The 27563-nt window shown below is 53.8% G+C and overlaps 1 protein-coding gene across 1 annotated transcript in view; it reads right to left on the bottom strand.

Annotated features, from left to right (window-relative positions):
* The window catches only part of SAMD11 (sterile alpha motif domain containing 11), a 64291-nt gene extending 38262 nt beyond the window's left edge, over positions 1-26029 (bottom strand). The window contains exons 1-5 of the mRNA XM_058818635.1: positions 25555-26029; positions 23945-24036; positions 10803-10984; positions 8046-8096; positions 284-408 (exon numbers count right to left, since the gene is read on the bottom strand). Coding sequence (XP_058674618.1) covers positions 284-408; positions 8046-8096; positions 10803-10984; positions 23945-24036; positions 25555-26014 — 910 coding nt within the window. The 5' untranslated portion in view covers positions 26015-26029. The remainder of the gene's footprint in view (positions 1-283; positions 409-8045; positions 8097-10802; positions 10985-23944; positions 24037-25554) is intronic.
* Between the last annotated feature and the right edge of the window lie 1534 nt (positions 26030-27563).

Raw genomic sequence — 27563 nt, 5'->3', positions numbered from 1 at the left:
ATATCACATATATAATAAAATAATTTTTATATATAATGACATATATAATACTATATAGAAAATAATAATAATAATAATAATAATAATAATAATAATAATAATAATAATAATAATAATAATAATAATATCATCATAAAATAATGACTCAGCCTTCTGAAACACAGAGTCAAGATTTCCATCTCTCCCCTCGCCCTGGGACCCCTGTGAACACCAGCACAGGCGAGAGGGAGCGGAGGGGAGGGAGCCCAGGAGCCCGGGGCAGCAGGGGAGCCCCAGCCCTCACCTGCTGCTGCCAGCCCCACGTCCAGGGGGTTCCTCTTGAGCTCGCAGCGGCTCTGGCTCTCTGGCATGCCGAGCTGGCGGCCCTGCTGCAGGCTGGAGATGATGCTGGACAGGTCGGAGTCGTGGCTGCGGCAGAGCACAGAAACCCCACGTTAGGGAAATCCCACCTCTGAAGGAACCTGAAGTACCTATTGCCCCAGAACTGATTCTTTCCGCAGTGTGAGCACAGCTGGGAGAGGTTTTTGTGTGCTGCAGCACTGCTGGATTGCAGGATTGCCCCTTCCTTCCTTCCTTCCTTCCTTCCTTCCCTCCCTCCCTCCGTAACCTCTCCTGGATTTCTGAGGATTCCAAAGCCCTTCCCAAACTCCCCTCTCATTTCCCATCAAGGGCCCTGCAGCTGCCAGAGCTGCTGATTCCTGATCCCAGCCCTGCCAGAGAGAACTTGCGTGGGCCAGGACTCGCATCGACGATGGAAAATCTGCAAGCGGAGGAATTGGCAGAGCTGCTCCAGAATGAATAGGAAACTTGAACTGAAATAACTGATAGTTTTCTATCAGCTGCCACCCTTCTATTCTTGCAAACCCAAGTTTTTCCATTCCATCAGTGCTGGGACAAAAGGCTGTTTGGTTTGATTGAATGATGGTTTTCTCCTCAGAGAGGAGCCCACCACGAGCCCGGGCAGCAGCGTTCCCCAGAGCTGAGGGCATAGATTTATTTACAAAACCCATTTTCAATTCCCCCTCCAACAGATCCTGAAACAATGCTCTTCCTTCTGGGAAAAGAGCAATTCAGCATTATTTTGCTTGCTCTCCTTGCATCACACTGCTGCTAACTAGGCTGGGTTAGTCCTTTTTTCTAATTTTTTTTCCTTCTATGGAGATAATGAACACAACAATCAATTTGCTGTAGCAGATACTGCAGCTCAGTGGTGAATTCTTTTGCTGGCAAACCACTCTCCAGTTGCAAAACATTCCTGAGTCAAGGATCTATCTACAAGGAGTGAGGAGGAAGAAGGTGGCAGGAGCTGGTGGTGCAGGAACATCTCCCTTTGGTTTGTCTGCTTGCAGGAGATGCTGAGCTCCCATCCTGCCAGCACCAGGGGCTCACCCCCAGCTAAACAGGACAACTTCTCCTGCCCTGTCTCTGAAGGGAGGATGACAGCCAGGAGAGCCAGAGACACTTGGCAGAAAGGACAGAAATGAGGAATAAACGAGGAATAAACGAGGAATAAACGAGGAATAAACGAGGAATAAACGAGGAACGCTGCCCTCCCTGCCCAGCCACAGCTCCCTCCCTGCTCCCACCCGGGGTGTCCTCACCTGGGCCCGGCAGGGCAGCCCGGAGGGTGCATTATCTGCAGCATTACCCAGCCCTGATCTGCCTTAAATATCCCCCCGGTGCTGCTGCCTGGCCCGAGCAGCTCCGGGGCTCCAGCCCAGCCCGGCTGCAGCAGGGACGGAGCTAATCCGCGTCTAGCTGCTGCTAAGCTCATCAGCCCAGGACAGAAAGTCTTTAGGTACTTTCAGCGGGCGTCTGGCCGCAGATTGCAGGGCAGGCTGCAGACACAAACAGCCCCTGATTCCCTCCAGGATCCCCATCCCCGGGGGGATCAGCAGGAGCAGGGATGCTGGGCTCCCAAATCCCCTGAGCAGCCTCCCACCTCCCCCCGGAGCTCCTTATGCAAGCACGAGGCTCATTACTTAAGCAAGCCCACAGGTGAGTGGGAAGCCCATTTCTCCTGTGCCAAGCAGTTTTGGGTCTTATCCTCTTTTAGCTGCCACCTTTAAGATGCATTATGCAAATATTTTGGTGTCTTAAGTCATTTATGGGATTAATGTGAAGTGATTATCAGTTCTTTTTAATCATGCCAATCAATAAGCGGCTGTCAGGGACAGAGGACAAATGCAGATAAACGCTGCCATCAGCACAAGGCCCGGAAAGGGCGGAGGAGAGGAGCCAGGAGAGCAGGGAGTGGGAAGAGAAAAATGGGATAATTACATCTTTGCATTTGCACGCTGCCTCGCATCCCAATGGAGCCCAGAGCAGGCTGCTGGGCAAACACCTTCAGCTGCTGCGAGGGATTGTTCCACCCAGCAGGAAAATGCAGCCCCTCAGAGCCCAGGGAGGGCAGAACACCGGGAGGGATCCAGGGAAAACAGAGCCCAGGGCAGGGAATCATCCCCACCAGCACCAGCAGCGCTGCTCTCCTGCCCCAAAAAAACATCATGGTGTGCTGCTCTCCTGCCCCAAAACCTCCTGCTGCCCGATCTTCCATGGTTTGAAATAAAAACCATCGAGGTGCGCACAGGTGCATCAGCAAATCCACGCTCAGGGGGGCACAGGGACACTCCAGCCTCAGTTTACCACTGGAATCAGGCAGAACCCAGTCCCATCCTCCACCCCAGCCCCTTCCCCTTTCCGTTTACCCGTGGAATCAGGCAGAACCCAGTCCCATCCTCCACCCCAGCCCCTTCCCCTTTCCGTTTACCCGTGGAATCAGGCAGAACCCAGTCCCATCCTCCACCCCAGCCCCTTCCCCTTTCCGTTTACCCGTGGAATCAGGCAGAACCCAGCCCCATTGTCCACCCCAGCCCCCCGGCTGCTGGCCTGTGACCCCAGTGGGCACAGAGGTGCTGACAGACGTCCCCGAGGGTCACAGCCACCCCCAGCCTGCCCAGGCAGACCCAGGCTGGCACAACTCTCCCAGATGTGCTTCATTTGCAGCCATTAGCAGCGAGTGCATGTCTGAGGAGGAGAGGGATGAGCAGACTAATGGTTGGAGACAATTAAGCAGAGGATAAATCAGTGTCAGGCCTCTGCAGAGCGCAGGCAGCCAGGCGCCCGCAGGCTCTGCTCGCAGACTGCACGGGGAAAGGAGACAGCCCGGGCAAAACGGGAATAACTCCCACCAGGGGCTGCCCTTCCCGGGAAAAATGGGAATAACTCCCACCAGGGGCTGCCCTTCCCTCTCTGCAGCTCCCTCTGCCCCCAGTGAGGAGGTGCTGGGGCTGCTCCCAGCGCCTCATCCTCCTCAGGGGCGAGGCTGAAGGAGCCGGGCAGGGTCTGCCACCCTGCTGGCACTGCCAGCTGTGCCCTGCCCTGAGCCCCAGGGTCACTGCAGAGAGATGCCAGCCAGGGGAAGGGCAGTGCCCGGCAGAGGAGGGGTTCAGCCAGCTGCAGCTCCGACAGGGCTGCTCCAGAGTGAGGTGTGGGTGTCAACGTGGAGCTCCAGAGTGAGGTGTTGGTGTAAATCTGGAGCTCAGGCCATCCTTGGTCTACTCCAGAGTGAGCTATTGGTGTAAATCTGGAGCTCAGGCTGTCCTTGCCCTGCTCCAGAGTGAGCCGTTGGTGTAAATGTGGAGCTCCAGAGTGAGGTGCTGTGTAGTTCTGGAGCTCAGAATCCCCCTGTTCTGCTCCAGTGCAAGGTGCTGTGTAATTTTGGAGCTCAGGCTGTCCCTGCCCTGCTCCAGAGTGAGCTGTTGGTGTGAATCTGGAGCTCCAGAATGAGATCCTGTGTAATTTTGGAGCTCAGGCTCTCCCTGCCCTGCTCCAGACCTCTCTGGGCTGGCAGCTCTGGGATGCCCAGGAATGGAGCAGACAGCAGAGCCCACCTGGCCCTGCAGCCTCAGGAGCTCCAGAGAGAGCTGGGACAGAACCTCAGGGACTCCCAAAGCAGCAGGGACAGAATTCCACAGGTCCAGGAACGGCAGGAGAGCTGAGGGAATGGGGAACAGACCCAGCACCACACCAGAGTGGGGAACCTTCCCTAAAGCTCCATCAAATCAAAGCAAAGCTGGGAAAACACTCAAAATTCTCTGCAGGAATGCAAAGCAGGGGACTGGAAGAGAAGAGAGACTCAGAAAGTGAAATAGGAAGGAAATAAAATGGAAAAACATTTCTTTTAGAACACATCCCAGCGGCTCTCCATCCCCTTAACGATCAGGCAGTAAGTGCAGGGATTATATTAAATTTTCCTGATCAATACAGCAGCCATAAAACTGCCCCGACCCTCTGCCCCTCCCTCCAATAAAGAAAGGGAAAATCCAATATGCAAAGGGAGGGATGTCAGAGCTGCAGGGAGGGGACAGCAGGGCAGGGACCGGGGCAGGGGCAGCTGCACCCGGGGCTGCTCCATGGCTCAGGGGCAGGCTCAGGGCACTCCCTCTGCAGTGGAAACCCTGCGTGTCATTCCCCGCTGACCCTGCCTGGCCAGGCTGAGGCACCCACAGGAATTCTGAGCAATCGGCGTCTCCAGCAACGGAACAACTGTCCCTGGCTGTGCCCTGGCGTGGCCCCCGAGCAAGGTCAGTGTCCCAGGCCAGCATTAAGCCAGGCTCCTGAGTCAGCAGAGGCAGGGCTGGGATCAGGGAAAGCCTCAGCTCAGCCCCACCGCCCCTCCTGGCCATGGTCACCTTGGGCAGAGCCCCAAAGCCACCCAGGGGCACCCGGGGCAGGGATTGGGGTCAAGGGGACAGGGCAGGGTGGGGGCAGCAGCCTGAGCCCTCCTGTGGGGCTGGCACCCTCCTGGCTGGGCTGGCACCTGTCCTGCAGCACTGTCAGCTCCCTGGCACAGCCAGCCAAGGCGGCTCCTGGAAATGCCCCCTGCCACAGGAGCAGGATGTTCCCATGGGAATTAATTCTGTTCTCTGAACAAAACCCAGCAGGCAAAGCTCAGGGAAAGCCACCCCTTATTATTATTTTTATTTGTAAAATATATTTATATATATTTATCATATAAATATATTTTATAGTATATTTATACTGTATATTACATTGTATATATTATATTGTGTTATTATATAGTATTATACTCTATTATATATTATATTTTATATTATACTTATATATTATATTATATCGTTGTACGTATTATATATTTTATTGTATTGTATATTATTATACTCTATTATATATAATATTGCTATATGTATTGTATTATTATATTTATTCTATTTATTATATATAAAATATATATTATTAAATACAAGTATATACTATAAATACATTATTTCTTGTGTAATATTATGTATATGTATTTATGTTTCGTACATTATATTGTATATTGTGAAGCATTATTATTATTATTAAGAAGTATGTTGTGTATTATTATTACTACTACTACTACTATTATTATTATTATTACTATTATTATTATTAACTATATTGGATTTGTATTATATTTTTATTGCTCTGTCTTCTGGGTAACTTTTCCAACTTCCTGCCGGTACAAAGCCCTGTGTGTCACTGTGTCCTTGTCACACGTGGATCTGCCAGAACAATTCCCCAGCCTCCCCCTCTGCCTGCCAGGGCCCTGCACCCCTGAGCTTCACCCAGCAGCACCAAGGGAAAAGGGGAAATGAGGAGAGGAAAAGAGGGAGGATAAACAAAGTTTTCCCAATTGGAGGGAGCAGAGAGGCCTGAAAACCCCAACCCTCCCCATGGGCAGCACAGCCCTAAATCTCCCTGCAGCCTGAGCCTGGAAAAACAAATTAATCATCCTGCAATGTCCCCAGCAAAATGCCCATAAAATTTCATTAATGCTCATGACAGTTCATAAAAATGATCAGTAGGGCTGGCAACTCCAAAATAAGGTGGAAATAAGTATGAAGATGTTTTCACTGTAAGCCTGCTCTGTCATTCAGCTCCCTGCAAGCTCATAAATAAAAAGCAGCTGGAATTGCAGCACCCTGAGGGAGGGAGGAGAGGCATCCCTGAGTGTGGGACCTGTCAGGAGATTTCTGCTCAGCAGGGACAGGGACGTGGGGCTGGCACAGCTGATGGAGCTCAGGGCTCCTCCAACACCCCAGATTCCCCTCATTTTCTCCCCTCACCAAGGGCAGCTGATGAAATATTAAAATAATATTAAAATAATGCAACGCGTGGTATAAAATAATGGGAAAAATGGAAAATAAAATGAGCAGCTTTGATTGGTGCCACTGATAATGTCACCTGTGTCACCCAGCAGAGCTCTGCTGAGTCAGGAGCAGCCTTGACACCTCCACCAGCAGCTGCTTCTCAATCCTGCCCTGCTCTCCTTTCCAAAGCACGGAGCTAAATCACTGCAGTTTCCCATTTTCTCTGCTTCTCCCATCTCCTTTCCCAGGTGTTTTTCACCTCCTCCTTTTCCCCAGCCTGATTTACGTCCCTTTTCCCCTGCTCCATTCCCCTTCAGCAGTTGCACACCCAGCAGGGCAGGTCTGTGACAGCACCTGAACCTGTCTGCCAGCCCTGCTGGAACTGAAATCTGCTTTGCAGGGCTGGTGCTGCTCAGATACAGAAAACCCCAAATCCTTCCTCTGCCACACAGCACAACCAGGTTTGTTCCCTTTGGAATGGGCTGGATGGGCAGCTTTTGGCGGCTGGGCTCCTCAGGAAAAGCAAAACTTCTGCTCCCAATAGGAATTACTGAGGTTTCTCCCAGGACAGAGCTAAACTGAAGGGAACAGTCAAGCTGAGGAAGACCAGGAAATGCATCTGACATAAAAACCAGACCATTATTTTATTCCACACACTGGAAGCTCAGAATTATTTTTTTAAGACAGGGATTCTAATTTCCAAAGGTGTTGGCACCCTCAGCTGCCGTTGTGCAGAATCATTGCTCACAGGGCCATTAATTAAGGCACTGTCAGCACTTCCATCCCAAACCTCTGCCTTTTAGGAGTTTATAACAGCCATAAAATTCTGCTCTGGGCTGAAATTTCGCATGGAAGGAATCCATCCCTTTGTATTTGAGAGTCCCAGCACTTGGAGCAGCCAGGCAGGGTTTGCAGTCTAGGGCTGCCTTTCCCAAACCTGCTTTTGTGGTGCTGAGCTGCTGCACCGGCTCCTGGTGCTCACTGTGGGCTGGGTTTGTGCTCCTAATGCTGAAAATTTGGGAATTGTGTGGGTTTGTGGTTCACAGCTACAGCCTGAAACACCAGAGAATTGCTCTGCCCTCACTGCTCCCTGCTGGAGGATGAGCCCACGTGGATCTCCCACCTTCATTATTCCCATGGCCAAGGCTGAATCCCTCTCCAGTTAAAGACATGGACATTGCTCCATCAGTAGCAATAATTTCCCTTTTTTCCATCTCTAACTGAACAGGCTCACACAAAACACCAAAAATTCCCTTTTAGCGAAACTCCAATTTCTCCCTGGGAGCAGATCCTGATTTCCCCAGCACTCAGGAGTGGAGGGAGCCCCCCAGACCCCACCCTGCCTCCTCCTGCTGCTTTCTCCTCCCTGAGAAGTTTCCCAGCTGCTCAGATTTATTGTTCTCATTCCACAAACCAAGCAGTTTTCTACAACTCAAGGGCTGCATCCTGATCTGGAAATCCAGAATGAAAGAGACCTTTCAAAATGCCAGGTTTTAGTGCAAATTTCTGGATTTTTAAAGGATGAGAGGAGTTTGTGGCTGCTGGCAGCACATGAAGATAACGCACCACGCCCAGGATATCAGGGGTCACAGAGGAATATTCAGTTTGCAACTGGAGAGCTTCAATTTATGAATTTCTACCTTCTTAGGACCAGAGTAAACTCATAAAAATCGGGCTTTCTTTAGCAATCTCATCAATTCCCTCCTCCGACGTAAAGGGACTGTTTGCCCCACAGCTTCCCCCAAAATAACAACAAAATAGAGGCTGCGTGGGAAGGGGAGGATGAGGAACAAAGGGAGGAAGAAATAAACCCCAGAAGTGCCAGAAATGTTCATTTCCATCCATCAGCACCCAGGAACAATCAGAAACTCTCAGCCCACCACACAGAGAGTGGCCCAAAAACGGTACCTGCAAGAGCTCTCTCGGAAGGAGATGTTCAGATCCCAGTGGGTGTGAATCCTGCAACAACAAACAAACCAAAAACAGAGCTCAGAGACAGGGCTGAGCATTCATCTGCTGCCCCTGAACCCTGCTCCAGCCTGGGGACCTGCAGAGACCCCCAGCCCCAATTCCTGCCCTGTTCAACCCCAGTTCCAGCTCCAATTCCTGCCCAATTCCAGCCCCAATTCCTGCCCTGTTCAACCCCAATTCCAGCCCCAATTCCTGCCCTGTTCAACCCCAATTCCAGCCCAAATTCCTGCCTTGGCCAGCCCCCAATTCCAGCCCAAATTCCTGCCTTGGCCAGCCCCCAATTCCAGCCCCAATTCCTGCCCTGTTCAACCCCAATTCCAGCCCCAATTCCTGCCCTGTTCAACCCCAATTCCAGCTCCAATTCCTGCCCTGTTCAACCCCAATTCCAGCCCTGTTCAACCCCAATTCCAGCTCCAATTCCTGCCCAATTCCTGCCCTGTTCAACCCCAGTTCCAGCTCCAATTCCTGCCCAATTCCAGCTCCAATTCCTGCCCTGTTCAACCCCAATTCCAGCCCCAATTCCTGCCTTGGCCAGCCCCCAATTCCAGCTCCAATTCCTGCCCTGTTCAACCCCAATTCCTGCCTTGTTCAACCCCAATTCCAGCCCCAATTCCTGCCTTGTTCAACCCCAATTCCAGCTCCAATTCCTGCCCTGTTCAACCCCAATTCCAGCCCCAATTCCTGCCCTGTTCAACCCCAATTCCAGCCCTGTTCAACCCCAATTCCAGCCCCAATTCCTGCCTTGGCCAGCCCCCAAGTCCAGCCCCAATTCCAGCTCCAATTCCTGCCTTCTCCAGCCCAAATTTCAGCCCCATCCCAGTTTAACCCAGGTTTGCTGAGGCCTGGCCCAGTTCCCCATCCCAGTGTAACCCAGGCCTGGCCCAGTTCCCCATCCCAGTTTAACCAGGCCTGGCCCGGCTCCCCATCCCAGTTTAACCCAGTTCTGCTCTCAGTGGGGGCCAGCAAAGCCCCTCAGCCCAGGGGGAGGCCACAGCAGGTGAATTAAGGCCAGAGCAGATGGGGCACAGCCCCTGCAGGGCCCAGCTGTCGTGTCTGGGCTCTGGGGCCGCTGTGCTGCTCCTGATGTCCCCAGGGCCATCAGGAGGGGGTCAGGCTGCTCCTGATGTCCCCAGGGCCACCCCCAGAGCCACCCAGGGCCATCAGGAGGGGGTCAGGCTGCTCCTGATGTCCCCAGAGCCACCCAGGGCCATCAGGAGGGGGTCAGACTGCTCCTGATGTCCCCAGGGCCATCCCAGGCCATCAGGAGGGGTCACTGTTCCATTCTCCCCCCACTGGGACAGGAGACCCCTGGGCTCCCCTGCCTGAGGGATGAATGCTCAGGGATGCTGGGGCTGGGAGCAGGAGATGCTCCCTGGGCACTGAATTCCTGGTTTTTCCACCTGTTCCTGCCCTCAGGGGAATTCTACCTGTCCCACCTGCCCAGCATACTGCAGCACAGGTCCCAGGGAAGGAAAGAACAAATGCACGAAATCGGGGAAAGGAAAAGAGCAAGGGCACAAAATCAGGGAAAGGAAAAGAGCAAGGGCACAAAATCAGGGAAAGGAAAAGAGCAAGGGCACACAATCACAGAGAGATTAACCCAGCTGGGAGAATCCTGCTCCCACCAAGGAAATTAAAGCTAACCAAGGGGCACAAACTGCAGGAGAGCACATCCCTGGCAGGCTGGGGATCACTGCCTGGGAGCTCCCACACATTCCTCCTTCATTTCCCAGCAAACCAGGCACAGCAATTACAGTAATTAAAGATTTGAGATAGGGGCACTTTGTGTTTGGGGGGCCCAGCGTTATCAATTGCAGTTATCACATTGTTCTCCCCGTAATGAGACAATCCAGCACTAATTCTGCTGCATTAAAAGCACAATTAAAGGGGCAGGAGGGACAGGGCAGATCACCAAAGCTCCCTGGGAGGGTTCCCTGAGCTCCTGAGCAGCCCAGGTGCATCCCAAAACACATTTCCATTTCCAGCAGCACCCCTGGACAGCTGCAATGATAAAATTAATTACAGGAGGCTTTATGGGCAGAGCTGGCTGCTCCTTCCCTGAGCTGCTGGGGGTACCAGCATCTGTCTGAGCAGGGGGCACAGCTCCTGCACTGCCAGCCAAGGAGCACATAAACCACCAGGAAAGCAATTACAGCCCTCAGCTCCCTCTGCTCTGCTTTTACAGCCTTGTCTCAGGAGCTGAGCCCTGCTGTGCATCACGGGGAGGGGACAGCCCAGGGGCATGGGGCACAGTCCTTTGGGGCTGTGCTCTCTGGGGTCACAGATCCTCTGAAATTCCTGCTTTTCCAGAGGGCTGGGAGCACCTGGAATTTGGGAGCTGAATATTGAGGGCACTGAGGCCTCCCAGGAGAGGATCTGGAATTTGGGAGCTGAATATTGAGGAGAGCCCAGATGAGGGTCACCACTCACTCAAGGCCATCCCTTCTCCTCCTCCTCTAGGGCTGCACAGTCCCAGGAGGAATGTCCATGGCACTGAGAAGAACAGGACCAGAATCCAGCAGCTCCTGCTCCCTGCTGCAGCTCCAGCATTGCTCCCCTGCTCCCAGAGGCTCTCAGGATGCTCTGAGGCTTGGAACCAAACATCAAACCCCACAACACCTTGGCTCCCCGGGGCAGGGCTGCCTGTGCCCAGGTTCCTGTGCCCGTGTTCCCCCCAGCCCTGCCTGCAGGTACCTTCTTTTCATGATACTGATGTGCAGATCCTCCTCCTGCTTCACGTGGGGCTGCTGCTGCCCATGGCTCCTGTCGCTGTCCTGGCTGTCCTCGCTGGGGGACAGGAGGGGGCCCAGCTCCTTCTTGGGGACCCTGCTGGGGGGCAGGGGGATGCTCCTCTTCTCTGCCAGCCGGCCCCGGTTCTGCCACGGGAGAGACAAAACCACAGGGTTTGGTGAGGAACCGCAGCATTTCCACAAACGCCACTGAGAAACCTCAGCATTTCCACAAACACCAAACACCACTGAGAAACCTCAGCATTTCCACAAACACCAAACACCACTGAGAAACCTCAGCATTTCCACAAACACCAAACACCACTGAGAAACCTCAGCATTTCCACAAACACCAAACAAAAACTTGTTCATCTCTGTCAGAAAGCTCTTCCTGACCAGCCACAGCTGTCACACACGGCTCACAAAGCACACGTGGCTCACACTCTGTCACTTTCTAAAGGACTTTGCAGCTCAGGCACTTCTGATTGTGATTTCTCCAGTCCTGACCAAGCCCTGCACCTCCAGCCTCTCCCAGCCCTTCATCCCCAGCCTGCCCCTCATCCTCAGTGAGAGGAAAGGAAGGAGGCAGCACAATCAGGCTCCAATCTCTGCCTCCGGAATATTTCCCACCAAATAATCCCACGTCACCATTCAATGAAAGCTTTCCCAGGGAGTTCCTGACCCTGCCAGCAGCAGGAACACCCCGCAAACCACAGAGCTGCACTGCCACTGCCACACAGAATCTGCAATTTCAGCCAATCAAATGGAACCGGATTTCATTTTTAATACAAGTCCCAGTGGAACTGGGATGGGACCCCCAGCGAGGCCAAGAATTGGAAAATATCAAAGCTGTTTGCAAGGTGATTCACGTGCCTGTGATTCAGCCCTCAGAAATAATTATTATCGGATAAAAACCTGCAGGGGAAAGCAGCCCCTGCTCCCAGGTAAGGCTGGGAAGCACAGGGAGCAGCCAGGGAATGCTGGGGCAGCTCTGGGAGCAGGAGCGTTCTAAATCTCTTCCATATGTGAAGGAAATCCTCGAGCCCAGACAGCATTTTCCTCCTCTTTTTATTGATAATAAAGATAGGGGAGAGGAAAGGGGGAGGCTCAGAGAGCCTGGGATGTTTTCCTTTGCTTTTCCCAATAACAAACGTGGGGAATGGCTTTAATTAGGGCGTTACAGAGCAGTGGGGACACATTCCCTGCAGGAGTGGCAGAGTTTGCACTCCCCCTCAGCTGTGATCAGTGCAAACACCTCCCCGAGGGCCGGGATAATCCTGCCCTGTCCCTGTCCCCTGGGCCTTCATTAGCCCCGAGTGCTCCAGGGAAACATCCAGCAATTATTAAATAATAACATAAATGATAATATAAACAATAACAATAAACAACAATTTATAAATAAAACTATATTTATAAGTATAGTTGTATATATAAACTATATACATAAGTATATGTATATTTATAAGTATAAAACTACTTATAAATATACATATATTTATAAATATAACTATCTTTATAAATATAAAACTAAATATAAATATATGTGTACATGAAACTTTAAATATAATTATACATGTAAATGTAAATATAACTATACATATAAATGTAAATATGAATATAAGTATTTTTATACATATAAATAAATGTAAATCATAATTATGGATAATCTATATTTTAGATTTAAATATCAAAATAATACATGTAAATAATAAATAGAAATAATAAATCTAAGTAATAATTTTTTTTTTTTTCTCTAGAGACATTTCCCCAGCTCTCAGGGAGCAGAGGGTGTGGATGCTCTCACACATTTCCCCGTCTCGCAGGTGAAGGGACAAGGAGCAGAGGGAGGTTCAGAGGATGCTCTCAGGCATTTCCCCTCTGTTCCCAGTGCCAGCTGCGGCACCTCTGGAGCAGCAGAACAACAGGAGCAGCTCCCAGGGCTGTCCCTGTCCCCAGCACCTTCCCTGGCACCACACACAGAACGCTGCAAAACCACCCAAAAACGCCAATTCCCCTCCCCTGTGCCCTTTCCTGCAGTTTTACTCCTTTCCCAGCCTCCCACCCCACACAGCCCTGAGCCTGCAGCCCAGCTCTGCCATTTCCCTGCCACACCTGGGGGATTTCCCAGCAAATTGTATTACTTTATTTGGTCAATTGGCCTACAAATTGATTTTCCTGTACAAATAATGAACATTTATGGTTATTTTCCCCATAGACTGCTTTATTTCACGTGTAACAAAGACTGATTTCCTGCAGGTTTCAGACCTGAGCTGCAGTTCCTGTGACCCCTGGCTGATGGATGGCAAAGGGCTCCAAGCACAACCGGAGGCTTTGGGGCTTTTTTTTGCACCCTGAGGTGGCTGCCGGAAGCAAATGTTGGTGCCAGAGCAAGGTATTCCACAGAATAAATGGGAATAAATTGTTTTAGAAGAGATTCAGTGCTGGGATCAGGCCAAGGAAATGCAGGGGAAGGAGATGGGGATAGAGGGCAGAGCTGGAGTGGCCAAATCCCTGCTCATGACAGCCTTGGGGGACTGGCCACATTAAAAATCACCAGAACACTCACCCAGCTGCCAAGAATAAACCCTGCACCCCAAAAATCACCAGAACACTCACCCAGCGGCCAAGGATAAATCCCTATATCCCAAAAATCACCAGAACACTCACCCAGCTGCCAAGGATAAATCCCTATACTCCAAAAATCACCAGGAACACTCACCCAGCTGCAAAGAATAAATTCCTATACTCCAAAAATCACCAGAACACTCACCCAGCTGCAAATGATCAATCCCTGCACCCCAAAAATCACCAGCTCAGCACTCTGTGAGCCCCACCAGGTGACACCACAGGATTTTACAACATTAGTGTTTATAACTAACACTGGGAAATGAGTGACCAATAAATTCAGTGGCTTCCCAAGGAGCACAAGGGAGGGTGCAGGGGGTGTTGGGAGTTGTGTGTTTTGAAGGTAAACACAAAGAGAATATAAAAAAAAGTAATACTAGAGAGGTAAATAATTCATCAAAAGAGTGGAGAACAAGAAGCTGGGAGGGAAGAAAGGAAAAGGAGCAATGCCAGAGGGAAGAGTCTTCTGAGAAGGTGAAAAAATCCCAATCTCACATGGGAGTGGAAGCAGAACCAGAGTCAATTGGAGTAAAACAGAGGGGAAGTTTGGAAATTTGATGTGGAAATGGCCTCTCCCCTCTGGGCACTGAGGAATTCCAGGGTGGGAAGCAGAGCTGGGGTCTGACACCATGGACAGAGCCCTGCAGCAGGGCTGGGGATGCCTGAGGGAATTCCAGGAGCAAAAACCACCCAGAGCCCCAACCCTCACCTGTGACACACTCAGCAGGGCTGGGGATTCCTGAGGGAATTCCAGAATTCCAGCAGCAATCCCACCGAGAGCCCCCAGCCCTGACCTGCTGCACACAAACCCACACTAACACACTGTGCCCACAGCCTGGAGGTTTCCTCAGTTTTTGAACCACAACCTGCTGCACAGCTGGGGTTTGCTGCCAGCCACTCTGCAGCTGCTTTAAGCCCCAGCCCGCCTGCAGAGAGCCAAGTGAAACCACACAATTTCAGAGTGAACACCCTGGGTCTGTCCTGCACCCCAGGCTGGAATGATGCTTGGAAAGGCCCGGGATGAGGTTCCACCTGCATGAGCTCAGGTAAAACACACCTGTGCAGAGCAGGGGAGCTGTGAGAGCACCTCCTGCACAGCAACCTCAGAACCCCAATTTAACCTTTACCTGCTGATTTCCCAGGCCTCTGAAAACAGAGCAGCCCAGGCAAAGAGGAGCTGCACCAGTGACACTGTGGCAATCCCAAATCCCCTGAGCTGCAGCAGCCTCGGGCTCCTCCTGATCCTCTTGGGCTCTGCTAAGCAGCTCTGGGTCACCCCTGGGCACTGCAGCGGGCTGGCACAGGGAAAGTGAAATCACACCTGGGCCTGCTTTCCATCTCCTCTTCCTCCTGCAGGAGCCACCACCTGCAAATCACAGCTTTGGATTCACCCCTGCAGACAGCCAGAACCAGGGCGGCACCTGCTTCACAGGTCAGGGAGGAATTCTGCTCCAGGGATTTGGGCCATGGATAAATCCTGCTCCAGAGATCCTTGTCATGAATAAATCCTGCTCCAGGAATCTCTGCCATGGATAAATCCTGCTCCATGAATTCTTGTCATGGACAAATCCTGCTCCATGAATTCTTGTCATGGACAAATCCTGCTCCAGGAATCTCTGCCATGAATAAATCCTGCTCCAGGAATTCCTGCCATGGACAAATCCTGCTCCAGGAATTTGGGTCATGGATAAATCCTGCTCCAGGAATCTCTGCCATGGATAAATCCTGCTCCATGAATTCTTGTCATGGACAAATCCTGCTCCAGGAATTCTTGTCATGGACAAATCCTGCTCCAGGAATCTCTGCCATGAATAAATCCTGCTCCAGGAATTCCTGCCATGGACAAATCCTGCTCCAGGAATTCTTGTCATGGACAAATCCTGCTCCAGGAATTCCTGCCATGGACAAAACTTGCACCAGGAATTCCTGCCATGGACAGCCCTGCCATGGACAAATCCTGCTCCAGGGATTCTTGTCATGGAGAAATTCTGCTCCAGGAATTCCTGCCATGGACAAATCATTGCTCCATGAATTCTTATCATGGACAAATCCTGCTCCAGAAATTCCTACTATGGACAAATCCTGTTCCAAGAATTCCTGCCATGGACAGCCCTGCCATGGAGAAATCCTGCTCCAGAAATTCCTGCCATGGACAAATCCTGCTCCAGGAATCTTTCCCTGTATTTCCCTCACTCCAGCTCAAAGCAAAAGTAAAACACCAATGTCAGAGCACAGCACCATGTGCTCTGCACTCCACAGGGTATGGAGCACCATACCAATAATAATTACTTTTACTTACTTAACAGAGGCATCTCTGCACAGGTAAAACCAAGATCAAACCCAGCACAAACCCAAATTCCCATGGAGAAACAGCCAAAATAAGGGTTAAATCAAAGCAGGGTCAAACTCTCGCACCCCTGGGTTCTGCAGGCGCCAGCTCAGGTGTGAGGCAGCTCCTGAGCAGTGAATGCCCCATTAAAACAAACAGGATGAGGAGCACAAATCCCTGCAGAGCCTCCCCAGGCCCAGCTGGATCTGCTGTCCCTGAGCTGCAGGTGAGCCCTGCCCAAACACTGCAGCAGCACCAGGCACACCCCTGCCTCTCTTTGGACACTGGTGCTGCAGGAAAATCCCCTCTGAAATCACATTTGGGGTCGGGAAGGCAAACAAAAGACAAGAGCAGGATTGTGAAAAACAGAAATTAAAGGAATAATAACTGCAGGTTCTTCCACCCAGGCAGCCAAGGGGGGATTTGGGGGAAGGAAGTGATTTAGGGGGAAGCAGTGATTTAGGAGGTGTCCAAGCAGAAACTTCCACAATTATTCAGGTTTAAATCAGCAAACTTGTGTACTTTGCTCTCAAAGACTTGCAGAATTCCAGTCCAGGGAAGTTCTTGTGACACTTCAGGTTTTTAATGAGCCTCAGAACAATGAGGAAATACAAGGTGAATGGGAAAACACAGCACTGTGACTGTATTTTAAAAAGCTTAAGCAGAATAATCCCAGTAATTTTATAACCCCCAGGAGAAATAATGAAATAGAGGAAACCGAAGAAGTAATAATAAATTAACAGGGGGTGATATAATTTATGCAAATTAAAGCTTGTTAATGGAAAATATGTTAAACCAATATATCTTTTTTTGCTGGGACAATAGTGCCGACACAACGTGCTTGGGTTTCTGCGAGGATGGAAGTTGTGCAGCCCAAGGAAAAGCTCAGCAACTCGGAGCCCATCATTTCAAACACCCTTTAAACACACTTTGTGCAGGTCCTGCAGTGGTTTAAAGACAACAGCACACACATCAAAGGCAGAGCTAAATCCTCCCAAAGCAAGGATGATTTCTGCCCTCTGCACATGCCAGGGGACAGAAATGCTCCCCAGCCTTTGGAATTACTCTGAACTCAACTTCTGCCTCAGAAATCCATCACGGCAAGGTGAGACTTCAAAAAAAATACCCAAACCCAGATCCACAGTGCTGATACAAACCAGCCCAGATCCTGACCTGCACCAGCAGCTCATGAATTTCAAGCCAAAGACGTTGTAAGAAATCACACTGCTAATGCAGGAATTAGAGAATAAATTGGATTTTAATTCTGAATTAAAGGCATTCTGCAGAGGAGCTGTGATTTCTTGTGTTTTCATGTATTTTTGTATTTTCGTGTATTTTGCCATGAATTTTGCCATGAATTCTGCCATTATTTTTTCCATGAATTTCCCATGAATTTTCCATTATTTCTTCCATTAATTTTCCATGAATTTTTCCATGAACTTTCCCATTAATTTCCCATTATTTTCACCATGTATTTGCCATTAATTTTCCATTAATTTTCCCATGAATTTTGTATTTTCATGTGTTTTCATTTCCTTCCTTTAACTCTAGAACACTGTAATATCTAAGAGTGATGGTGGGCAGTGTTTAAGCAACCCCAGAGCTGTAAATTCCAGTGCAGTGAATCATCCCTGGAGAACCCTGCAGTGCCTTCCTCTGCAAGGGCACCTTAGGGTTAAGTGGGTGAATCACAAGGGGGAAATAAAAGAGGAATTGATATTATTTGTCCCCTCTGGGAGAGGAAAAAAGAAAATAAAATTAAAAAGAGGCAGGTTTGTGCGGCTCACCCCGTGCCACAGAAAAAGAGATCTCAAGAACCACAGCTGCGACGAGCAGCAGGGAAAGTTATTGATCTGAAAGAATTCATTTTTATTATAAGGGCTGGTACTTTTACTTATTTAATAAAGGCCTGGCGTCAAATCAGCGAGAATTCCAGGATTATCTAATTCCATCTAATCTCATTCAATCACCGATGCTGCAGAGAGGAATGTTTGCCCTTTCCTGTCTGCAGGGGCCATCCCTGGTTGTCCTGGCAACCCAGCAGCAGCAGCAGCAGCTCCATCCCAGCCCTGGCACTCCCCAGCCAGCTGGGATAAGGGGGATCACGGCGGGCTGGGGTCCCAGGGGGCTCTGGGATGGGCTGGGCAGGGAGCAGGAGCTGTGGGGTGGGATCCATCCCAGCCCTGGCACTCCCCAGCCAGCTGGGATAAGGGGGATCACGGCGGGCTGGGGTCCCAGGGGGCTCTGGGATGGGCTGGGCAGGGAGCAGGAGCTGTGGGGTGGGATCCAGCCCAGCCCCAGAGCTCTGAGAAACACAAACCCCAGGCAGGGAACAGCCAAGAGTCCTGCCCAGGAGCTCTGCTGGCTTACAGCTCCTTTAAAGTCCTTTAAAGGTGCTTTAGCAAAGTCCTTCAGAGGTCCTGGAGTCCTTTAAAATCCCAGAGCTGCTGCTGAAACCAATCCCTGCACTGAACTGGGCACCAGCTCCAAGCAAACACAACTCTTCTAAAATAATACAGAAAATACAGAAAATAATATTTTGGGTCAAGGAATAATTAAATAAAAACAGGGAGGATTTCTTTTCCAAACCCAGGGCCAATCACAAAACCCCAGGCGTGGAAGGAACCCTAAATCCCAGCCCATGGCAATGGCAAATGGCCAATTCCAGCCCTAAATTCCTGTCCCACGGTGGCAGGTGCCCCACGGCAGGGACAGCTCCAGCAGGATTCCAGCAGGGACCTCCTCCTGCTCTCCCTGTGCCACAGCTGAGCCACAAGGAGCCCTCTGCAGAGCCCAGCACCCCTGCAGCCCTGACCTGATGGGCAATTCCAAATTAATGAAGGTTCTGAGGGCACCCTTTGCCTCCCAGCTCCCTCTGAGCCAGGCCAGCGAGCCTGGACACACAGCAGAGCAAATTAACACCAGGTGCCTGTGCCCTGAAGCACCACAGACAGCCCTAAGCACTTTAATGACATCTCTAAATAATTCTGACAGCAAAATTACTTCTCCTGTGTCACCTCTGGGCTGCCCTTGACGCGGCACTAACGAGGTGATGCTGCTTCCCCTGCTCCCCCACGTTTATTTGTCTGTCTTTCCTTCCTCAGAGCGGAATTCCAGCAGCACTGCCGGGCTGCTGGGTCACACTGAGGGCTCAGGAATTGCCTTTTCCTGCAGCAGGGAATGCTGAAGTGCTGCGGGGTGAGGGATCCCTGGGAGCATCCCAAGGAGAAGATGATGTGATCCCGTCAGAGGAGCCCTCCCACAGCAAGCACAGCTGGGATTTTCCTTCCCTCTCTCCCCTGGCCTGCTTTCCACAAGCCCTGAGCTCACACAGGGCCCCTGCTCTGCCCCTCCATCCCCACTGTCTCCTCTCCAGAGCAGGGATCTTCACCTTCACCCCAGCCCTGCACCAGGCAAACCTCACCCCTCTGGAGCCCCTCAAAGCCCCTCCGAGATAAAATTATTTCCTTAAACCACAGCTGCTCCTACATCTCTGCTGTTCCCTCCCAAGCCTGCAATCCAATTAATATTTTCCTTTCCAGAGGGTATTTAATAATCCACAAAATTAAATCCTTCAGCATTGTGCTGGCACTGTCAGTGCCATTGATCTGGGCTGGTTGTGCCTCTGTGCAGAACAATAACTGCTCCTGCTGCTGCTTGTGCTGCCCAGGAGCAGAACTGGGACCGTCAGCAGCAACTCCCACACCCCAAAGAGCTTTCACAGCCACCCTGATCCCCATTTCCAGCTGTTTGCAATGGGAAAAGAGGATGGGGACCATCCCATGCAGGGCTGGGACCATCAGCAGCAACTTCCACACCCCAAAGAGCTTTCACAGCCACCCTGATTCCATTTCCAGCTGTTTGCCATGGAAAAGAGGAAGAGGAGCAGAGCTGGGACCATCAGCAATAACTTCCACCCCAAAGAGCCTTTCACAGCCACCCTGATTCCATTTCCAGCTGTTTGCCATGGAAAAGAGGATGAGGAGCAGGGCTGGGACCATCAGCAGCAACTTCCACTCCAAGAGCATTTCACAGCACCTCTCCAGCCACCCTGATCCCCATTCCCAGCTGTTTGCCCCCCAGAACCCCCTCTGCAATGCTCCCTGGCCCCACAGCAGTGGATTTTGGGGACCTTTCTGTGTCAGCAGCAGCACAGGGGCTCCCACTGCCCCCAGAGCAGGAGCCCTGGGAGCTGGACCAAGCCCAGCACCTTAAACTCAGCACTGGGGGGGCTTTGGGGGTCCCTCACCCCATTTCAGAGCAGGAGTCACCTCATCTCCATAAAGCTGAAACCTGACAGAGATTGAACCAACTTCTGTTAAGAATTCACCCTGCAAGTCTGCAGTGCAGCACAGGTTAAAATGCACCTGGGCCAAGTCCTTTAAAACAACAAAACAGAACCAAAACAACCCTGCAAACAAACAGAAAGAGCCCATCTATCCCAAAACCTCCAACAAACACTAACCTGAACTGAAATGAGCTGGATTAAAAGCAACAAGCCAAATCAGCATGAAACCACAAATAAAAACCAACAGACTGTGCCAAAGTCCTTGGGGGGATTTGGAAGTTTCTAAGTCTGCTTTACAGAGGGGCTTTTTCCACATTCATGAGGCTGCCCCGAGGGCACAAAGGCAGAGTTATGGAAACAGCCCCTGCACACAAACCCCAACATTCTCCAATCCCATCCCTGAACCCAGAGCAGCTCAGAGAGGAACCCAAATCTGATCTACTCAGTTAACAGTGAAATTTCAGAATTAATCCTGCCGAGGAAATTCTGCAGCAGGCACAGTCCCCTTGGCACAGCAAAGTTCTCCTGGAGGACTCGTGCCTGGTATGGGAGATTCCCTTTTTGATGAAAACCTCTGAATTTGGATCCCACCATGCCTTGGAGCCCCTGGATGTCCCTTCCTTGCCCTGCTCTGCTCCCAAGGAAACTGTGGAGCAGCCAGGGAAGGACAGAAAGGAGCCCAGCACCAGGAGTGACACAGAGCCACTCTGGGGACACTCAGAGCTGCCTTCCACCCAAAACAGGGCCCAGGAGGAGGCTCAGGAACCTCAGGGCTAACAAACAGATTTGGTCCTCACTGGCATTGTTGAAGTTAGCAGCACAGAGTTCCTCCCTCCATCCCTGACAAAGTCTTGGACTGGGGCCTGAACCTCGGGGCAGCAAAGGAAAACAACAACCACGATGAGGAAAGCAAAAAGCAGCAAATAAAGGAATCACACATAAATCAAACAAAGAGCAAAACACAGCCCAGCAAATTAATTCCCACTGTCAGTGCTCAGCCCTGCACAGCCACCCTGTGCCTCTGCATGGGATGGACAGGGGCAAACCCCAAACATCATTTATGGCTCCTTTTGTTTGTTTGTTTGAATGTGGCCATGCCACAACAGATCTGGGGAAAGGGGTCTTCTCTACCTCAACCCCATAAGAGCCACCTTTCCAACAGAAACCCTATCCCAGAAACCAAATATCCATGGGAAACAGAGGGAAAAGAGGATGAGGAGCAGCCAGCCTCCAGCCCTAACTCCCCTTCAGAGGCTGCACCAGAGAATGGAACACACAGCAAGGGTCACACTCTGTCTGTAAGGGAAACAATCCAGTGGTTAGGTTTGTCCGTCCTAAAGAGAAGGGAGGGAGGGGCAGACAGAAGGATGGAGGGACAGAAGGATGGGTGGGCAGACAGGGGGATGAATGGAGGGACAGAAGGACAGATGGAGAGAAAGACAGATGGAGAGAAGGATGGAAGGATGCAAAGAAGGATGGAGGGATGCATGGATGGATGGATGGATGCATGGATCCATGGATGGAAGGATGAAAGGATTGATGATGGATGGATGGATGGATGGATGGATGGATGGATGGATGGATGATGGATGGACGGATGGACGGACGGATGCCTGGCTGCCGGCCGGCGGCGCGGGGGCAGGCCGGGGGCGGAGGCGCCGCCGGGGCCGCTCCCCCCGAGGCTCGGCGCAGGAAACCGGCGGTCGGTGCGGAGCGGCCCCGGCGCCGGCCCCGTCTGCAGCTGCAGCGCGAGCGGCGCGGGCGGCGGGGGGCGGGCGCCGGCCCCGGGGCCGCCGGGTCACGGGCGGGGAACGCGGCGCCAGCGGCGGCCGGGGGGAGCGGGGGGAACGGGGGGAGCGGGGGGAACGGGGGGAGCGGGGGGAGCGGGCTCGCAGCCCGGCCCGGGGCGCTGCCAGCCCGGGGCTGCGCTCGCTGCAATTTCCCCTCCAGACCGAGCGCGGGGCTCGGAACCGCCGGCCCTGCCCCGGGGCTGCTCGGGACTGGCGGGGGACACACACAGGGGACACGCTCGGGGATGCCAGGGGACACACACGGGACACGCACAGGGGATGCCAGGGGACACACACAGGGGACACGCTCGGGGATGCCAGGGGACACACACGGGACACGCACAGGGGATGCCAGGGGACACACACGGGACACGCACGGGGGACACGGTCACCGCTCCCGCAGGGACAGCCGGGCTCAGCCCGGAGCACAGCGCTGCCTTTGCTGCCCGATGGGCTGATGGGTCACGCAGAGGTGCAGACCCTGCCTTGCCCCTGCCACGGCACTGCCCGAGTTCTGCCGGCCCATCCCCGCTGTCCAAGGACCGATTGCAGAGCGTGAAAGCAGCTGCAGACAGGATGAGCTCCCCATCTGCACAGCCCCACTGATCACACAGGACCAGGCACTGCCAGTCTCTGTCATCTGCATTATAAATAAAGCATTTCTACTTCTGTGGAGAATCAGCCCCTGGATCTCGAATGGGCAATCACTAAATGGGGAAATAAAAACCATGCCCAATGACTAATCCTCCTCCTTGTGTGGCTGCTCTGGATGTGCAGTGGATGCAGCTACCACAAAGAATTCAGGTTCAAAATGTGGAACTGTCCTTTGGTCAGGGACTTGAGCTAAGTACAGCACAGAAAGTGCAGGGAGCACTGAGAAACAGCTCTGACAGAGCTCCTCACTGGGCTCTGGCCTTGCTGTGCAAATTCTGACATCCTAAACCCCTTTCCCAGCTGGGGAAGCAGTGGAAGGCAAATCCAGAAAGATTTATTTCTCCTTGCCCAAAGCTGCACCAACCTCTTTTTTCCCCTCTAGCTGTACTTTCCAAACCCAGCTCTCAAATACTGTACCACACACTGGCTTCATGCAGAGCTGTCTGTGCTGGAAATGCACCTGAAAACCCTGAAAATGCTGCTGCTAGGAAAGTGCATAGTGAATGTTGGGTACTGCTAGCCCAGAAAACACCCAGCAGCCAGCATCACCTGGCCAGGCACTGCTCAGCATGCCCACAGCATCACCTGGCCAGGCCCTGCTCACATCCCCACAGCATCACCTGGCCAGGCACTGCTCACATCCCCACAGCATCACCTGGCCAGGCACTGCTCACATCCCCACACAGCATCACCTGGCCAAGCACTGCTCACATCCCCACAGCATCACCTGGCCAAGCACTGCTCACATCCCCACACAGCATCACCTGGCCAGGCACTGCTCACATCCCCACACAGCATCACCTGGCCAGGCACTGCTCACATCCCCACACAGCATCACAAAAGATCTACAAAAGCCACAAGTGAGCTATGGCACGAACGATGCTCAAGCTGTGAGCATTTGAGTTGTTCCTCATGCAGCTCACCTCACCAGGGTTTGTACAATGCCTGCTCTCACTCTAACACGTGGGCAACAATTACATTTCCCTTTTGCTTTATTTAGCCACTTTCACACCTGTGCACAACGCACTGAAACCAAGGGGTGGGACCACCAAAGAGGCTCCTCAATGATTTGCCTCTGCACACACACAGAGCTCCCCCTGAAAACCAAAAAATGCCACCGAGTGCTGCTTCCTTCGGCTCAAACACTGCCCAATAAATGCCACCGAGTGCTGCTTCCCTCAGCTCAAACACTGCTCTCTTGCCGTCTGCTCTGCTTCCAAGCTCCTCTCTAACACTGCTGGAACCCTCCCAGGGCAGGCAGGGCTCTGGCAGCCTCCACGACCCTCGCAGATCACGGTTCCACCAGCACAAAAGCAAAGAGAATTTTTCTTTTTCTTTCTTTTTTTTTTTTTTTAAAGGGAAGGAGGCAGAGGAGAGGGAAGATGTCTTAACCAAAGCACATAGTTTAACAATAATCTTACCACTGGAGACGAAATTCGACACCCAGGGCAATCACAGATTGGAGGATGTACCTGTAAGATTCCTTTGGACATAAGAGTCTTCAAACTTTTCCCTATATGCAGAAGACGAGAAAAAGCACAAGAAGAAAAAGAAATCAGCACGTTTATAAAAGGAAAGTATTTAGGGAAGGGGGGACGGGGGAGGCACGAGTCTGCTTCCATATAAACAGCCCTCCCCTTGCCTGCCCAGCAGCACCATCCCCAACTGCAATGCAACCGAGTTTGTGCCCCGAGGGTCCCGGGGAAAGGGAGCCCAGCACAGCCCGGCACGGCCCCAGTAAGAACCGGGGAGAGGAGCCCCGCACAGCCCGGTACAATGCCCGCAGGTCCCGGGGAAGGGAGCCCGGCACAGCCCGGTACAATCCCCGCAGGTCCCGGGTAGAGGAGCCCCGCACAGCCCGGTACAATGCCCGCGGGTCCCGGGGAAGGGAAGCCCGGCACGGCCCGGTACAGTCCCGGCAGGTCCCGGGAAGGGGAGCCCGGCACAGCCCGGTACAATCCCCGCGGGTCCCGGGAAGGGGAGCCCGGCACGGCCCCCGGGGGTCTCAGGAAGGGGAGCCCCGCACGGCCCCCTTAGCCCCGCCGGGCTCGGTGCCGGCGCTGCCGCAGTCCCGGGGAAGCGGAGGCGCTCCCGCAGCCCCCGCAGCGGGCACGGCCCCGGGCACCTCCCGCCGCTCCTCCTGACTCACCCCAGAGCGACTGAGGCTTCCCGAAGGCAGCGGGAGCGCAGCCATCAAAGCGCCGGGCGGCGGCAATTAGCGCGGCCCCCGCTCTCCGGCGATCAATGCCGCGCCGAGGTGTCAGTCACCTCCTAATCGCTCCTCAGCCCCCCGGGCCGCCGCCTCCAGCTCTGGGCTCATTAGGAGCCGCCCGGGCCGTGCCCGCCCGCCCCCGCCGCTCCCCCCGGGCCCGCTCTCCACCTGCCGCCCGCAGCAGCGGAGCCGCGACTGGGGCGCCGGCTCGGGCGGGGAGGGGAGGGAGGCAGGGCAGGCGCCCGTCAGCAGCCGCCGGCGCCGCGGAGGGCCCGCACCACCCAGCTGCGAGGGGAACACCCCCGAGCCCCGCCCGCCGCCCCGCCGGTGCCGGCCCGGGCCGCGCTGCCGCTCCCCGCGGCGCCGCCGCCGCCACCGACACCGACACCGCCGGCGGCGCGCAGGGGCGGCGGGAGGGAGGGCGGGGGGCCACCGACAGCCCCGAGCCCCCGGCACCGAGCACCCCGAGCCCCCCAAGCCCCTGGTACCGAGCACCCCAAGCCACCGAGCCCCCCGAGCCCCGGGGCTCGCACCCCGCCACCCGCCCGCTGTTCAAATCTCTCTCCGCCCGCGCCACATCAAACTTCTCCCCGGCGGAGAGGAGCCCCCCAAATCCCCCCCGCCTTCCCAAACACCCAACCCCACCCCAAAGGGAAGCGTTCCCAAATGGCTCGGAAAAGTTCGGCGGTACCGGGGCGCGGCGATCCGCAGAGAGGGGCCGGGGGAGCGGGGAGGGGGCTCGGTTCTGCCCGAGCACGGGGCGAGAGGGAGGATGCGAGGAGGAGCGGGGCGGCGCGGGGACCCCGGCGCTGCCTTTACCTTTGTGCCTGATGCTGCGCTTCCAGTCCTTGGCCGTCTCCCTGCCGCTGACGAACTGGAACTCGTTGGGGGTGAGCCACTCTCCCCGGTACCGGATGGAGGGTCCTTTGCTGCCTTGGCACAACTTATTGATGTAGAGCAGCGCCTTGTTCTCCCCGCACTCCACCTCGATGCAAGGCTCCCCGTTGTCAAAGAAGGGCTGGAAATCCGGGATGGAGGAGAACCTCTCCAGCATCAGGTCCTCGGGGAGGTGCTGGGGGTGGTGCGGGTGGGGCTCCTGGAAGCCCAGGTACGCGCGGTGGGCGAAGATGTGCTCGTACGCCGGCGGGTGCGGGGTGACCACCGGCATGGCAGCGGCGGCCAGGGGCGCCAGGTACTCGGGTAGGGTTTCCATGGGCTGGTTAAAAGCCGCCAGGGCCATCTCCTCCCTGTCAAGTCGCTCCTTCTTGATGGCAGGCATGGTGCCGCCGCGCTCCCCGTGCGCCCCGGCGTCTCCGAAGCACAGCGGCTCCAATGCCTCCGGCTCAACTTGCCCTGGCTCCGGCTGGAGTTTGGCTGAAATGCGCCAGCAGCAGCAGCAGCAGCAGCAGCACAGGCACCTTTGGCGCTCGGGTGCCGGAGGTGGCTGGTATCCCCCGGAGCAGACCGCTAACAAATCTCCTGGGCTGGCTCCCCAGCAGAGCTGTCCGGGATCCCTCTCCCACGGAGAGCCTAATGGACCGTAGACCCGGGAGCTGCCGTGTGCCTCGCAGATCTGCCCCTCCGGACTAATACCTGACATCTCGGAGAGGTCTCTGCTGCCGTAGACATTATTTTGGTTTAAGGAGAAAAAAAAAAAAAAAAAAAAAAAAAAAAAAAGCTTATTGATTCCCCTAGATCAACCCACCTTCTCGCCAGGCTGGAGGGTTCCCCGCCGCCCAGCCAGCCAGCCAGCCCCCTTTCACCCTGCCCCCCTGCTTCCTTTAAACTGACACCTGGTTTATTTATTTATATGCAATAATTAAAATTAAACGCTGCGCCCCCGCCGCCGCCGCGCGCCCCCTCCCCGCCCCGCCGGCGCCCGGCGGGAGGACGGAGCCGCGGCCGGTGCCGGCTCTGCCCGCGGGGCCCCAGACGCCCGGGCGGCGGCGAACTTTCCCCGGGGCCGCCGCCTCCCTTCACCTGCGCCGCGGCCTCGCCCCGCTCCCGGCGGAGCCGCTCCGCTCCCCGCCGGCCGCGTTTGAATCCCCGCTCCCGCAGGAAGCGTGCACCAACGCGGGGCCGCGCTCCTCGCCCCTCTGTGTACACACATATAAATACATATATCTACAAATACAAGCGCTCCGCACACGCACAGCCGCACGGACATCTACAGAGCCGTCCCCGCCAGCGCTGCGCTCCCCGCAGCCCCCGGGCCGGGCCGGGCCCCCGAGCCGGGACAGACACGCATTGATCGGGGCTCAGAAGTCACCGCACAGTTCGGAGACTCCGACCAAACAAGATTTCCCTCCGCCGCCGCCGCTTCTCTAACTTGGCCCATTTAAACAGCGGAGGCGCTGGGAAGCGCCGCGCCGGCGGCGGCGAGGGGGTGAGCGACGGACGGCGGGGCCAGCGCCGGCTCAGCCAGCCCGGGGCCACCGGGGGGACACAGACCCGCGGGGACACGGCCGGGACTCGCTGTGCCACCCCCCGGAACCCCCGGGCACGGGGCTGGCAGTGCCCGGCCGATGGGAGCTGGATCCGGGATGGATGGATGGATGGATGGATGGATGGATGGATGGATGGATGGATGGATGGATGTGGATAGATCCATGGATGGATGGATGGATGATGGAGGGATGTGGATAGATCCATGGAGGGATGGAGGGACGGATGGATGGAGGGATGGATGTGGATAGATCCATGGATGGATGGATGGATGGATGGATGGATGGATGGATGGATGATGGAGGGATATGGATAGATCCATGGATGGATGGATGGATGGATGGATGGATGGATGGAGATAGATCCATGGATGCATGGACGGA

This window comes from Ammospiza caudacuta, chromosome 22, assembly GCF_027887145.1.
Source record: "Ammospiza caudacuta isolate bAmmCau1 chromosome 22, bAmmCau1.pri, whole genome shotgun sequence".
In the NCBI taxonomy this organism is placed as follows: Eukaryota; Metazoa; Chordata; class Aves; order Passeriformes; family Passerellidae; genus Ammospiza; species Ammospiza caudacuta.
This window is presented reverse-complemented; position numbering and strand designations above follow the sequence as displayed.